Source organism: Triplophysa rosa, linkage group LG4 (assembly GCF_024868665.1).
Source record: "Triplophysa rosa linkage group LG4, Trosa_1v2, whole genome shotgun sequence".
NCBI lineage: Eukaryota > Metazoa > Chordata > Actinopteri > Cypriniformes > Nemacheilidae > Triplophysa > Triplophysa rosa.
In genome coordinates this window covers 3,361,130-3,376,680 of record NC_079893.1, presented here as the reverse complement: position 1 = coordinate 3,376,680, position 15,551 = coordinate 3,361,130, and the positions used below count along the sequence as shown (strand labels likewise).

At 39.5% G+C, this 15,551-nt stretch overlaps 2 protein-coding genes across 3 annotated transcripts; both read left to right on the top strand.

Moving 5' to 3' along the window:
• The first annotated feature begins 1,847 nt into the window (after nucleotides 1-1,847).
• On the top strand, nucleotides 1,848-7,353 carry adamts1 (ADAM metallopeptidase with thrombospondin type 1 motif, 1). The gene is made up of 8 exons (XM_057332549.1): nucleotides 1,848-2,734; nucleotides 3,615-3,955; nucleotides 4,050-4,182; nucleotides 4,263-4,720; nucleotides 4,815-5,001; nucleotides 5,096-5,274; nucleotides 5,366-5,541; nucleotides 5,655-7,353. The coding sequence occupies exons 1-8, from the start codon at nucleotides 2,137-2,139 to the stop codon at nucleotides 6,370-6,372; spliced, it is 2,790 nt and encodes a 929-aa protein (XP_057188532.1). The 5' UTR covers nucleotides 1,848-2,136; the 3' UTR covers nucleotides 6,373-7,353.
• A 1,120-nt stretch (nucleotides 7,354-8,473) lies between these two features.
• Nucleotides 8,474-15,436, top strand: cyyr1 (cysteine/tyrosine-rich 1). Of its 2 annotated transcripts, none has more exons than XM_057332207.1 (4): nucleotides 8,474-8,938; nucleotides 11,144-11,243; nucleotides 12,938-13,098; nucleotides 14,526-15,436. In XM_057332207.1, exons 1-4 carry the CDS (start codon nucleotides 8,872-8,874, stop codon nucleotides 14,609-14,611), a joined length of 414 nt encoding a protein of 137 aa, XP_057188190.1. In that variant the 5' UTR covers nucleotides 8,474-8,871; the 3' UTR covers nucleotides 14,612-15,436. The 2 variants fall into 2 exon arrangements, with proteins under 2 accessions (XP_057188190.1, XP_057188189.1); XM_057332206.1 differs by having other exon boundaries at nucleotides 8,483-8,938; nucleotides 14,481-15,436.
• The last annotated feature ends 115 nt before the right edge of the window (nucleotides 15,437-15,551 follow it).

Below are 15,551 nucleotides of genomic sequence, written 5' to 3'. Positions count from 1 at the left end.
ATTTGACTCATTTGTCAACATTTTTATTTTTATATGGAATTATGGAAAAACATCGTAGACAACAGATAGCTGAGAAGTCCAATAAGTCTTCTGGTCTATAAAAACGAAAGTCAGTTTTATTTCTCTGGCGAGCCTTAAATATCAATCTGATTGCTGAATTTAGATGCTTTTTTAGATTCAGAAGGAAGCCGGGAAAACAATTCCCCCTTACAACAGACCATGTAAACGTGAAATCTGTTAGATGTTCTGTTACTTAAATCATCCATTGATAACTTGTGTAGTTCTCAAACAGAACTACAATTCGTGCTATGTAATCAATATTAAGAGCCTATCCGTGAGGCTGTAGCGCCACCTGCTGTTGAACTTCATCGTTAAATCCAAAGAAATACTGAACACCTTTTATTCAAATAACCAAAATCCAAAAGCAGACTAGTCATTTATATTAATGTGTTAATTTTGTATTCATTATTATTTTTAATATTCAACATATCTAACAGTTTCCATTTTACAGTGTCACATGCTTTATGTTGCTACTTTTAACTTTTAATATATTTTGTTTATAAATGTATTTTTTTAATTAAGGGTCATTTTTAAATATTAATTAAAGTGCTGTACTGTATTCATTCATGTAATTGTCTACAAATTAATGTGACACTGACGAGAACTGTACAGCATTATAACCTGCAATCCCCACGTTTCGTATTTAGCTACTATAGTAAGTTATCTAGTAATTTTACTACCGTGTACTTCAGTAAACACTGAAGTATACTACAAGATTTTTTCATGTGGGCTGATATAAAAATGTCATGACCCATGATACTTCTCATCTGTGCAATATTTTTACTCTTACAGCCAAAGTCCCTCAATGAGTTGTTGGTTTCTGCTGCCATCTGGTGGATTTGAGTGTAACTTGCACAGAAGATTTTCAGCTCTTAAGGTAGACTGTCAACTCTCTCGGCTTGACACGATTTATTAGTTCATATTAATTCGGATATTTGGGCATTGATGAGCACATATATTGATATATTTATTCGTTAACATGTAATTTCAGAGATTACAGAGTAAAAGACATCCTTTATCACTTAAGACTATTTATATAGAAGTAATGACGTTTATTACAGTCTGCAGAATTCAGTGACATGAAATTGGATAAATTAGATTATGTAATGGGAGAATGAAAACTCATTATGTGGCCCATTATGTTCGGTTTGTCAGAGCAGTTCGCTTGTGTTCACGGACGGTATGTACTTTCTCCTTGAATGTCCCGGACCCGTTTTATATCTAATTAAATCTGTCCAGTTAAACACGTCCGTAACAAACCTGTTTTATCACACATCGTGAATACGGATCACGATCCGCTTATAATTAAGTTTTGCGGGAACTCCACTCGTCCTGCCCGGCGCGCACACGCGCTTCTGGAGACGCTCCGGTCCACCTTAACCGTTCCACGCGAACCGCCTGAGCTTTCTCCCTGCAGCCAGAAGTTTGACATTTCAGTCATTTAAATGTGACAAATCTGTGTTCACACGTGCTGTCCCCAGTAACCCAAAACTGAATTGTCAGTGCGCGTAAAATACACTCTGTGTATGAATGAACTCGATTGTTCAAGTTACAGAAATCATGTCAATGTACAGAATGCATGTATAGACAGATGTATCGAGAGTTTAAAGGTTTAATATGAAGGAGTTTGGACTGTAAGTGTTGTACCCTGATGAGTGATTATAGTGGCCGTGCGCCAGCTTTCTGTTGCGTACGCAGTGGATCAAAGGGGCTTCAGGAAAGGGGTGGTCCCGCAGTGGGCCATATATAGAGAGCCGGGCTCCACTCGAGTCTAAGAGCAAAGCAGAGTTGAAACTAGAAGAGACAGTGAAGAAAACTCATTTTCGAGACTTGTCTTTTTCCTTGGGAAGGTAATATTCAACTTTAAATCTGCTGCGAAAGTCTCAATCCACGGCACAACGATACTTTTATTTATTTCTGCATCAGCGTTGGATTGGTACCTATTCCAGTTTTCTGTGATATTTTCCAGCTTCGGGAACTTTTGTCTCACTTTTTAAAAAACGCAGTTTTGCAGGGATTTTTCATTGGGTCCGTTAATATTTTCTCGTTTTATTTTGAGGACCCGACGGGAATATAATGTCTTTTTTGCGCGTAATACTGGGTTTCGTTGCAGCTCTGTGCGCTAACGCGGCGCAGAGCGCGTGGGAGGAAAGCACAGTGGTACCGGTTCGGATCGAACCGTACGAAACCGAACCGACCCATACTGAAGAGGCACGGGAAAAGGAATCGGAGAAGCGCGTCTATCAGCTGGACGTCTTTGGAAATCGTATGGTTCTGGTGCTGGAACCGGACCAGACCTTTTTAGCTCCCGGGTTTGTCTTCCAGATGGTCGGCAAACCGGGGTCGGAGGAGTTTGACAGCGCGGGAGACGCGCGATGCTTTTTCTCAGGAACCGTGAAGGGTGAAGAACAATCAGCCGCCGCGATCAACGTGTGCGATGGATTGCGCGGCGGCTTTTATGTCGGTGCTGAAGAGTACTTCATTCAACCCCAAAACGCCAACGGAGAGGTGCGGTCTACAGATGGAGACGTCCATATCATTCGCCGAAGACAACGGGGGATATTGACAGAGGAGAACAGTTCAAAGTGTGGCGTGAACGAGGAGGAGGAGCGCGTCCACGAGAAACCAGATGCGCTAAGATCAAATGCAGAGCCCATCCCAGCTGGCTCTAAAGGTAAATAACTTTTACGACGTTAAACTTAGTTATAACTTTTCTCATGTGTCGTGCATTTGAAAAAAAAAATTATACAGATTACAAATGTGCAAATTTACAAATGCATTTTTTTCTTTAATATTTCTCGTACACCCCATGTAAACTCAATAAACTCAGTGACTCCGCGTCATTTGGTGCGCGCTGACGCATGAGGAGCAAATTAACTAGGTTGGAGAGTTGTGCGTCTACCCATACGCATACTACTACAGTTTACTGCTAGGTTAATCAAAATTATACGTCGACTGCTCATTTCAAATATGTTATTTCTGAGATTATGTTAAATCAGTATTTTTTGCGCTCTGAATGGTAGATGAGTAGGTGAGGCGAGGGTTAACTTGGAGACATACGCATACGCAAGAGGAGGGACGGAGCTTTAGCCCTGAAGGGAAGGGTTGAGGGTTGGGGGAGTGGGAGGCGATAGAGACGTGTAACTTCTCCTCCTGGTACCGCATGTTGCGCAGATCTGCACTGAAGGACTTACTGCATTTTCCGTGCGTAAATTTGGAGAATATATTAACAGGGTGGAGCAGAAACAGGCTTAGGCTAATGGATAAATACACAAACTGGGCTGATATCCCTTCACAAGACATTTCTGTTTCAAAAGCAACGTTCACTCTCTTTTAATAAGGGCTTCACTATTTAAAGACCCCGTGAAATCCAAAATGGTCATTTTTGCTATTGACCTACATTTGATATATAAACTTTTACATATTTTTACAATCTTTCTGTGACATAAATATATCATTGACACGTGTTTTAAAAACCCTTTAAATATGTAAATCTGTAAAAGCTCTTTTCACTTTGAATTTCAACTTCAGTTTTCTGTTTTTCCATCCTCCAGCACATCACCGATCCCGTCGCTTCGTGTCCACTCCTCGCTATTTGGAGATCATGATTGTGGCCGACCAGTCGATGGCAGAGTTTCATGGTGCTGGACTCAAACCCTATTTGCTAACCATCATGGCAGTGGCGTCTCGATTGTATCGTCACCCTACCATTCATAACTCCATCACTCTGGCTGTTGTGAAGCTGCTGGTTGTGTACGAAGAGGAAAATGGTCCCCAGGTGTCCTCCAACGCAGCTCTTACGCTCAGGAACTTCTGCCAGTGGCAAAAACGGCACAACCCACCGAGTGACCGTGACCCAGAGCATTACGACACAGCGGTGCTGTTTACCAGACAGGTGAGAATTGATTGCATTACAGTTCAACCTAGTCAATAAATCTGTTCACGAATGTAACAGTGTGGCTTATATATGTCAACTCCATTCTTTGCAGGATCTCTGTGGCGCTCACTCTTGTGACACTCTGGGTATGGCCGATGTGGGCACTGTGTGCGATCCCGATCGAAGTTGCTCCATTATTGAAGATGACGGCCTGCAGGCAGCCTTCACAGTAGCACATGAGCTTGGTAAGGCACATTCCGGTCTATAAACTTGTGTGACTTAATGACACCTTCGACTAAAGACAATGATTTTGCCTCTCTTGCAGGTCATGTGTTTAACATGCCCCATGATGACGCCAAACAGTGTGCCAGTGTTAATGGTGACCACTGGAGTGCCCACATGATGGCCTCAACCTTGTCAAATCTGGATCAGCTACAGCCCTGGTCCCCTTGCAGTGCTCTAATGGTCACGACCTTTCTGGATAATGGCCACGGTCAGTGTTTACTAGACAAGCCCCAGAGGCCACAGCAGTTACCCCAAGCTCTGCCAGGTACTGTTTACGACGCTGACAGACAGTGCCGCCTCACATTTGGAGAAGAGTCACAGCACTGTCCTGACCTGAGCACCACCTGTGCTGCCCTTTGGTGCACCGTCACAACTGCAAATGGCTTGCTGGTCTGCCAAACCAAGAACTTCCCGTGGGCCGATGGGACGCCTTGTGGGTCCAACAGCTACTGTATGGCAGGCCAGTGTTTGAGCAAGAACCAGGCAGCCAGGTTTCTGGTGAGCACCATTTGTTGTACATCATGTGCTACCTATTAACTTACTTTTTGTGTTGTCCTTCTGACTTACAACAATTCTGTCTTGTTACTTTAAGACTCCAGTCAACGGCGGATGGGGAACCTGGGGTCTTTGGGGAGACTGCTCACGTACCTGTGGAGGAGGTGTGCAGTACTCTTTCAGGGACTGTGACAGTCCCCTACCCAAAAACGGAGGCAAATACTGTGAGGGAAAAAGAATTCAGTACCGTTCCTGCAACACTGAGCCCTGCCCTGACAGCAATGGTACGGGATATACCTGTCACTAAACAGCACCTTCAACAAGACAATGAGAAGTTAGCCTTTTGACACTCATCTGTATTTGTTTCTCTGCGTGCAGGTTTGACATTCCGTGAGGAACAGTGTTTGGCCCACAACGACATCTCCTCGCAAGTATCGTTTGGCTCAGGAGAAGGTGTTGAGTGGGTGCCGAAGTATGCTGGAGTGTCTCCCAAAGACCGCTGCAAATTGGTGTGCCGCGCTAAGGGAACTGGGTATTTCGTCATTCTAAAACCAAAGGTGAGATCTCAACTAGCCTAGCGGGTTGCATATGTTAAAGCTAACACGCTTGAGGGCCAATGATGCTTAATTTGGTTCTCATTGGTTTCAGGTGGCTGATGGAACACCCTGCACCCCTGACTCCACCTCAGTTTGCGTCCAAGGCCAGTGTGTGAAGGCTGGTTGTGACCGGGTCATTGGCTCCAACAAACGTTTTGACAAGTGCAGTGTCTGTGGTGGAGATGGTTCTACTTGCAAAAAAGTGTCTGGATCAATGGAACGTGTTAGGTAAGCTCACAATTTGCTCAAAAGCTTCTACCGGCTCGTTTCGGGTTTCCAAAGAAGGTACCTTTCTAGATTCCACTTTATAGTGACTTTTGCTTTTTTGTTTTGCTCTTAAGACCGGGCTACCAGGACATAGTAACAATTCCCGCTGGAGCTACACACCTCGATGTCAAGCAGCGCTCTCTGGGAGGCCGTCGCCACGACAATAGCTACTTGGCAGTTCGTAGACAAGATGGCACATACCTGCTGAATGGCGACTACAAGCTCACTACTTTAGAAACTGACATCCCCTTGCGAGGTGCACTGCTGAGATACAGTGGTTCCTCCGCCCCGCTAGAGCGCCTGCGAAGCTTTGCGCCTTTACCCGAGCCTCTTACCATCCAAGTTTTATCAGTGGGCGACTCTCCTCGACCTAGAGTAAAATACAACTACTTTGCTCCGCGTCCAGCTTCCGGTTCCAACCGACAGTCTATTAATGCTATCAGCGAAGTAGGAGGTGCGGAATGGACCCTGCGCGAATGGGGACCCTGCTCGCAGACCTGCGGCGGTGGAATCCAGAAGCGTGATGTCATCTGCCTCAATCCTTATGGCCGCCAATCAAAAGACTGTCCGGAGGAGCTGCGACCCGTATCGTCACAACCCTGTCTCATGAAGGTTTGCCCGTACTGGCTGCTGGGTGAGTGGTCCACTTGTTCCAAAACATGTGGTAGGGGCTTTCGCAAGCGCCCACTGCGCTGTGTAGGACACGATGGTCGCACGTTGGCTAACGAAAGCTGCAGTTCAAAAGACAGGCCAAAGCCTCTTCTGGACTTGTGCAACCAGACGCCCTGTTGATTCAGATGACCCTTTATGACAGAGACTGCAACCAAACTAAATTCAGTGGGTTTTTTTAATCCCGCCATCCAACACTGGGTACAGGGAGCAAAGCTGGCACACTGTGTACCTGTCATGACATCTCTGCTGCTTTGGATGCTAATGTCACACATGTTTTGAGTGTGCATGAGTGTGTATGGTGTATGATGTATGAATCATGAAAGAATGTATGAACAGCTGTACCGTTTGTCTGAGCTGGACTAGGCAAGCGCCTTTAATTTGTTGCAAGCAAGTACATAAAATGGGAGGAGCTTAGTACAGATGAGACTATAAAGAAGAAATTATTGCCAGGGTTGAGATCTGTACTTGGACTTCAATAGTCAGAGCGTCGCAAAGCGCCCTCTAGTGGGTCTTGTTGAATAACGTAAAACTCTGGCTCGGAGCACATATTTAACAATCGCGCCAAAGTTCTTGCCATATTTCACCTCAGCTAGTAGGCACACATGCTGCTAATCAAACACAACAGCAGGTATTATGTATTTCCACAAAATAATTCACAATGCACATTAGCTTTAAGTTTAGCTAGGTATATAGTTTCACCATTTTGCAAAGCCAAATCCGATTTTAAGAGGGATTCTATTTTTAAGGGTGAGGAGACCAAAGAGTTTGGGTTTTATACCTGAGAGAGTGTTTGTGTGTGAGCGTGTGATCGTGTCAAGATATGGTGAGGGACTTTTTCCTATTACTACTTCATAAGTAATCCTCTCCTACCTTCCGAGAAGGTATCTTTGTAATGAGGTTTTTCTTTTTGTACAGAATAGCCGAACATTATTTATTTTTTGTACAATCCATTTAATATAATCTTGTTGCTTTTTTATAATTATTGTATTTCTATTTGTTTTTATTGTTAAAACTGAAGGATGTAGATTATATTAGAGTATTTATACAGTATCTATGATCTTAGGTTTATGAATAAAGTATCACATTGATTTGTGGAACAAATGTGTGTCTTATGTGTGTGGCTTAAGTGGTCTAATTAATTCAGCATTTTCAACCTGAGCTCTGTCGACCCCTGTGGGTCATTGACGGTGTCGCATGTACTTATGGACTCACGTAAGCAAGGTACATACAATAACATATTTACAACAAAAATACATTTTTATCTTTAGATGTGAAGCTAAACAGTGAAGCCAATAATCCAGACATCCCAATGGATGCTTTTTTAGAAACAAGGTTCATTGGTTAATACAGAAATTAAAGTTTTTACTAAAACTAAACAACCAAAGATCTTGATTTTGTTGCATTTTATACTTCAACGCAACGCATACGTACATCTACGAAATGAAACTATGACAATGATAACATCTATCCAGCTCTTAATCCAATTAAATCAATTAAATAAATCGTCGGGACAGTGAAAGAAAACCTGTGTCAGGGAATAATCACATCACTGGATAGAAATGAGAAAGTCTTTTGTTCCATAACAAGCTTTAATAATTGAAGAGCACACATGGAGTTTAGTCATTATGTTACAGGAACCAAGTCAGCTCTTCTGCTACAATAAATTAGTAATACAACCTTCAGCAAAATAATAAAAAATAAAATATAAGTTTTAAAAATGTGGTCATTCACAGCAGTTTCATAGAATAACTTTTTTTGGTTCCCCAAAGATCTTTTTAGTCAAGGGTTTTTAAAAGAAACTTGTTTCAACCTTGTGTGCATGTTAAGGGAACATTTATTTTAAACCTTTTATTTGGTCTGGTCTGAGAATAATATGGCCATAATTACACCTTGAATTTATCCCTTTTCACAAAATACTTTTTACCTTTGTTTGTAATAAAAAAAACAGTTTATTTTCACAAGGGAATGGAGAGATGTAAAATAACGCATCTAGTATATTATTGTTCACAATTTTTCCAGATGCTAAGATAGAAAAGAAAAGTAATAAACCTTTGAATTACAGTTTAAAGCACGTGTATTTGGTCTTGTGTGCGTTTGGTTTTGTTTGCATCTCAGGTCAGGGATGTGCCCACTCTAAATATACACATGAGAGACATTCACGACATGATGAGGCCGCAATTTGGCTCTATTGAAGCCGAGTTACGTGATCCCTGATCGTGCGCCCTTCGTGTTGTTCCTCCGGTAACCGGACGCGCGCGTCTGTTCGCTGCTAGAGGGGTCGTGACGGCGGAGGCGGCGCGTTTTTTGTCTGCGCGCTCGATGCGTGCCCTCGCAGAGAGTCATCTGGGCGCTGTTTCTGGGGGAGGGGGTCGAGTCGAAGAAAAGAAAAGAAAATAGCGCAAGGAAGAAGTTGGAGACAAAAGAGGAAGGAGTCGGAGGAGAAGTTAACAGGGACGCGCGCACGTGGATGAAAGAAAGAGCTCATCTTAACGCGTAACTTTAACGTTAACTTTTGACAAGTCCACAAGCGTGCCGATGAGACTCTTTAACTGTAACCGAACGACTCGATAACATGTAAAAGTTGGATAGACGCGGCTTTTCGGGGTTTTCTTCTGGATCATGATGGAAAATCCGAGGAAGAGCTGGAAGTTCTTGAGGGAGTCGCTCATTCTGTGCTTATTATCCGGTAACGTGTTTATTCTGGTCGTGTTTAAAAATATTACAAATGAACGACAGCAAAATGCTTCAATGTAACATTGAATGACTTAAATTCTAACTTACATTTTGTGGAGTTGCATCATATAATAATTGTTTACCATTTGGCCACTTTCTGGGTTTTGGTGTTTTTGATAAATGTTTTCTCAGTGTTTCTAACAGTAACATGGTTAGTGCCACAAAGATGTGTTTTTTTACATGCTACCATGGTAATACCTAGGAGTACCCTGTAAACACCATGGTATGTAAGTATAGTGATCATTCCGGAACAATGTATAAATCAGAGTAGTCTGGTAAATCTATCATGAGGACAATAAGGCACCAGGGTGAAGTACTGTGGCTGTAATATTTAGTCGTGTGTGTGTGTCCAGTGTGTGTAACATTTTCGCACCAGTGCTTCTAAAGGGTCTTTGTCCCAAATGTGTTGACCGACGGGACCCAGAGGTAAACCGAGGGCCTCTGGGGGACCACCCAGACTGCGGGGCCTCACAATTGCTCTGGGAGCCGGATGAAAACAGATGCCAGTTAAATTAAAGCCAAATTTTGGCACTTTAGAAGACATAATTATATCAATTATGCTGTGATGTCTGTGGGAAGAACGAGACAGGGCAGTAATCGTGTCTACATCCTTCTTTCTCAACAGGCAAAAAATTCATATTCGTTTTTATTGCCATAGAGAAGGCTTGATTTGTGTCAAATGTACACTTTTATAGAGATCGGTAAGTTTTTGTGTAATAATAATAATACTTAAAGTCTCCATTAAATAAAAAAGAAACTTCTTCGTGTGAATATGTTAGTCTTAAGGATAACTACGGTGTTCCATAAGATTGTCTCTCACTTCAACCCTGACGGATCAACGGTGTTTATGACATCATTCTGCACTTTTTGCTAGATTGCATGCTTTGAGACACTACTGGCTATTTAAAAGGGGGAGTGGCCACATAATATGCCCCGCCCTCACTTCCTGTTTTATTGAAATAACGTCGACGGCGTCAAACCAAGCTGTGCTTTTAGAAGTTTAGATCCATGTCTTCACGAAGAACCTGTTTGTGTTGAGTTGAAGGGTAGTGCATGTGGCTCTTGTTTAATATTTTATGAAGAATCGGGGCATTTTGGTGCTCAATAAAACCCATTCTGGGGCTATTTTTCTTAAGCATGCATGTGTCTGAAAGAAAAGTAAACGCAAATCAATACAAATGGAGAGTTGCATTGGACGTACATCAAAACTTGAAGCCAGAGAGTCATGAAAGAGGCAGAAGAATTAACAGCTTCTTTCTGCAGGATCAGACTTGTCTGTCATGGGCAGGAATGATAAGAATAGTTCAGCTCTGCATATAGAGAGAAAACCGGGAGATATTCTGAACAGTTTAAAAAGAGACTTCACAACATAAATGCTTAGAAAAATAATCATACACACTAAAATATCCAGGGTTAAATAAGCATATTTGTCTTATTTTCAGTAAAATGATCAATCTAATAAAAGCATGTCTGTTGCTATTTTTAACAAGATTTTTGCAACATTATTTTAATGATAGATCATTTTCTCCCCATTACATTGCTCATTCTCATTGCCATTTTTTGGAATCTTATATTATTATATTGTGATTTTAATGAGATTCTCATTAAATGTATTACAGTAATTAAAAAGCATTTAATACAGTGTACTTATTCGAAAGAAATGCAGTACATTGTCAGAACTCTGATGGATCTGATGGAGGTTTGTGTAGTGTCAGTCTAAATTAAAGGGCTAGTTCACCCAAAAATGAAAATTATGTCATCATTTACTCACCCTCATGTTGTTTTATACCTGTTTGTTCTATTAAACACAAAGAAAGATATTTGTAAGAATGTTAGCAATTTTCAGTTCTGTGACATCATCCACTACCATAGGAAAAGAATATTGTATCTTTTTTTGTTCTGTTGAACACAAAGTGAGATATTTTGAAGAATTTAGGGAAACAAACGGTTTAGGGCACCTTTGACTACCATTTAATTTTTCCTATGGGAGTCAATGATGTCACAGAATTGAAAATTGCTAACATTCTTCCAAATATCTTTCTCTGTGTTCATCAGAACAAAGTACTTTAAACAGGTGTGAAATTACACAAGGCTGAATAAATGATAGTTTTTGGGTAAACTATCACTTTGAAGTAAATCATGATGTCTGTGTGTGTAGGTCGGGGGAATGCTGAGTGTGACGGTTGTGTCGAGTACTGTTGTGATGGTGTACCTCCTTTCTGCTGTTCTTACTATGCCTATGTTGGAGATGTGCTCTCGTAAGTACACACGCACACACACACACACTGCTAGGTGAGGCATTAGGTTGACCTTTGACCTGTAACCCTCCTCAAAGGCATCTGTTTTTTCTCTTCTGTTTGGCTCATCAGTCAGATTGACCCCACAGTTCATCATTAATCCTACAGCTCAGTCATTTAAAGACACAGAGGAAAATGTTTTTGCTCAGAGATTGCTCTTTTATAGCTCATGAGACTTCGAGTTCTCAGTGTTTCATTTAAAGTCCCAGTGAAATTAAAAATGACTATTCTTATTTTTTCATGAAATATTGCAGCATCTATAGTAAATAGTTTATCAATGTGGGTCGTTTTCTTTTTAAAATTCATGTACCCTCATAATCTTCAATTAAAATCTGAAAATGCACTTCCGCCCTGAAATGACTATCCATCTCAAATGACGTAAATTAGACGGCTTGGGTGGAGCATCCGTTAACTCCTCCCCTTCAACTGTCAGTCAACTGTCCAGTTGCAGTGAAAAACGAAAGCCACGCCCACTAATTTTCTCCTTTGCAATTCCTTTTCACTCGGAAATGTGTCAGAATACTTCCGGTTCACGTGGACTTTAAGTAAAATTGCTAAAATCCTAAAATTGCTTAAGAGGATGAATAAAATGTATTGGAGGTGTAAAATGAATGTAGATTGTTGAGGTCAAATAATCTGGATTTGGGTAAATTTGATGAGAAATGTTTGAGTTCATTTCGAGATCTTCAATCCATTGGAGACTTGACAAACCTGAGCTCAGTTTGAGACATTGTTGAGATCTCTTCTGAAACTCTAATGGAGACATTTGTGTAATTTCTGGCTCTTTTTCTCAGAAGAAACATCTGAGACGCTGATGAGACTTCTCATCTGTGATTTTTGTTTCTGATTACAAAATAACATGTTACTAATTATACTAAGTTGCATTTTCAACTTTGTATATATTAAAGTCGGCATGAAATAAAAAATGATCATTCTAATTGTTTTACACAGTGGTGAGGTTTTTAATATAAATTATTTATCCGTTCAAATTATTTTAAAAAAAATTCACTTTTAAGCTTTAATCAAAAACGTTAACCTCCTCCCCCTCTCAAAACGACCAGTGGCGTAATGGACGGGCACGCACTGAAAAAAAGACAATCGATACTTCCGTTTCGTGCCGACTTTTAATTGATCCTAAATGTAGATCTGTTGAAACAAGATTTGTGATCAAATGTCGACACTTCAATGAATCCTAACTGAGAACACAAGTCTCCTGATCTGTGCAACGGTTGAGCAATAACATTTTCCTCTGGAGAGTCACTTGTGTGGACTGAAGCTCAAACTAGCCTGAACTAACATCTTCACTCTTCCACATTAATCCAATGCTAACCTACATGTTTTATCCTTTGTGGCACAACAAAAGCATGTTTAGTCAGGTGCCTGTCAGCACAACCGCTCCACCCCATGAGACAGATGACTGTTGACTCGGTCTCTGATCGGACAAAACCAGAGGATTGTAATATCAACATGCTGGGTGGTCTGATTTCATGAGCATGTACCGAGCTTGTTGACTGTCATCTGCACATGAAGCTACAGATGCTTGTTTGTGAAAGACACACTTTGCTGAATAAAACTAATAAAATATCACGTGGGCTTTTGAATTCTAAGTAAAGTAGACGATGCAAAAAATCTCCTTGCCTTCTCTTCTGTCTCAGGGGAACAGCCATCTCTGGGATCGTGTTTGGTGTTGTGTTCCTAATGGGTGCGGTGGCCGCCATCTTTCTTTGCATCTGTATGTGTGTGAAGAACGGGCGAGGGGCGAGAGTGGGCGTCTTTAGTACCTCATATATCAACACAGTGACTCAGGGTTACCCAGGTAACACACCAATCCTTTAGACTGTTCAACAACTACATCAACAATACAGTAGTGAAATTCATAGATACCAGAGTGTTTTTGAACCTTACCGTAGTATACTGCAGTATGTATTATAGTAAGGTTCAATATAGTATCCAAGAATTTTACTACAGTAAATACTATATTACTGTATATGTTATACTATAGTATTTTTTTCATGCGGGCAGAGAGATATATTTACAGCACCTATTAAACTTTTGTCAAATTTTCCGTGAAATCGGCATCATTTTGCAGATTAAATTGGGCCTTTATTGTCATTGTATAGCTCTGTATACAGTTAAATTATGAGTGTTGTTCCTGTTAGTATTAAAAAACAGACAGATAACTATAGACAAAAAAGTAAACTTAAAGGTGGACAGAGAAGTATGAATAAAAATTGTATTAAGGAATTTTTAAACCTAATTTGCATAATGAAAATAATAACATTGGCAAAAGTGTAATGCAAAAAACATGTTTTTTGTATATTTTAATAAAGCAACGTTTTAAAAGGTTTTTTTTCAAAAAATGTAATTTTATTAAAAGAAAAGTTACATATATGCCAGTTACCTCCCCTACAATAAAAAAAAACAGAAGTTGACCTTTAATAAGCATACATTACAAAATGATTATTGTCTCCTGCTTAACCTTATAGTTATTATAGTTTTGATTTATTAACTTATTATTTGACTTATTTGAGTTTTAATAAAATTTTAAATTAGATTTTATTTTTAGAATTTTATTTTTTATGTTAGTTTTTTTAAGCAATTTTGGTGTATGCTTTAGTCATTTTATAATAATTTTTTTATGTTGCTATATAAGATTCATTCATTTTTATTTTAGTTTTTTGTTTATTATTATGATTTTAGTGCTTTAAACTTATTTCAGATTGTTTTTGAGGCAACATTTCAATTTTTCATTTAGTTTTTTCCAGTAATTTTGAAGTAAATATTTGATTTGATTTAAACAGAAACATGTTCAAAATTTCATTTTATTCAACTAAAATAACCTTGATTTTTGTTACTCAATGTTCACAGATCTAGTGGATACACAGCATTATTTGTTTTTGTTTTCCAATACATCCATAAATCATTTATATAAAAATATATTACAGATGTTTACTTTCTACCAATTCCAAGCAACAGAGACACCATAGGTAATTTTGTCATGTTAAATCGCATTTGTGAAAAAGATGGTATTCTTTTTTTAATCAAAGAAAAATGTATGATATGGTTGAAAACGTGTTTATCTCGAGTAAATATAAATGTCTGGACAAAACTTACCACATTCATTTTTAGTAATTATTGAAAACAGGTTAAACAAGGGTTAAAGTGCAACTAACGTTTAATTCTTCATGATTGTTTTAGGCCCACCTCCACCTTACAGTTATGATTATGAGATGTACCCCACAGATCTGCGGCCGCCACCGTACACACCGACACCACCCAGAGAAACAAACTCTCCTCCTCCACCGTATCCAGGATACAATAGAAAATGAGCTGAGATGAGCCTGTCGTGGCGGGTGATGAATGAAACACCTGTATGAGCTGGTACCTGACCGTGGTTGTGAGGGACTGGAGAATCCATCATAACAGTCACACAGAGACTCTTACAACGGGATGTGAACATTTTTGATGGCATGGACTTCTACTGAGGACTCATCTACTGAACACTGATATCATTGAGACCAGGACATCATGACAACTCAACTCATATGACTTGAGCTAATAAATGTGTTTTACTGTGAAGCAATTTATTCCGATTTAACTCTGTGTTGTGTCTTTGACATGAATTGAAAATACAGTAAAATTACTGTTGTGTTATTTATGAAAATAAGATCCATTACTGTTGTACACACAGTACCTAGCCTACATGATGTCTGTGTCATGTAAACACACAATGCTGATCAACGTTGATTTTGTCTGCTGGGGAAAAATGTTATGACTATTTATTTATTCACATGAACATTAGTACATTCATTGGGACCTTGAAGTGTTATAAAATAAACCAGGTGCAATTTCTTTTAAAATTATAAGACACATTTTCTGACCCATTTACAAGGAAGATCGCTTTAAATATGTGTGTTTACCTTGTATTAAAAAAAAAAACGTGTAAACGTTCTATAAATTAGAGACAAGCTGCAGTTTGATAAATGGACACATGGTGGCAGCAAAGAAAATAAACCTGTAAATAATATCCTGCAAATTCATTTACTATAACATTTGTAAACCCGAACGTTTATGTGTTGATTAATACTTGTTGTTGCACATGTGAAACAAAACATATGCGTCATCAACGTTATGTTATTCTGTAAAAAAAATAAAAGAACAACAAAATCAAAATATATAAACATTGATAAGAAAAGCCATATGTAAAGTTGGTCGATTGAAGTGAAAATACACTGTATCGCATACATAAATATTGTACAATATTCAGGA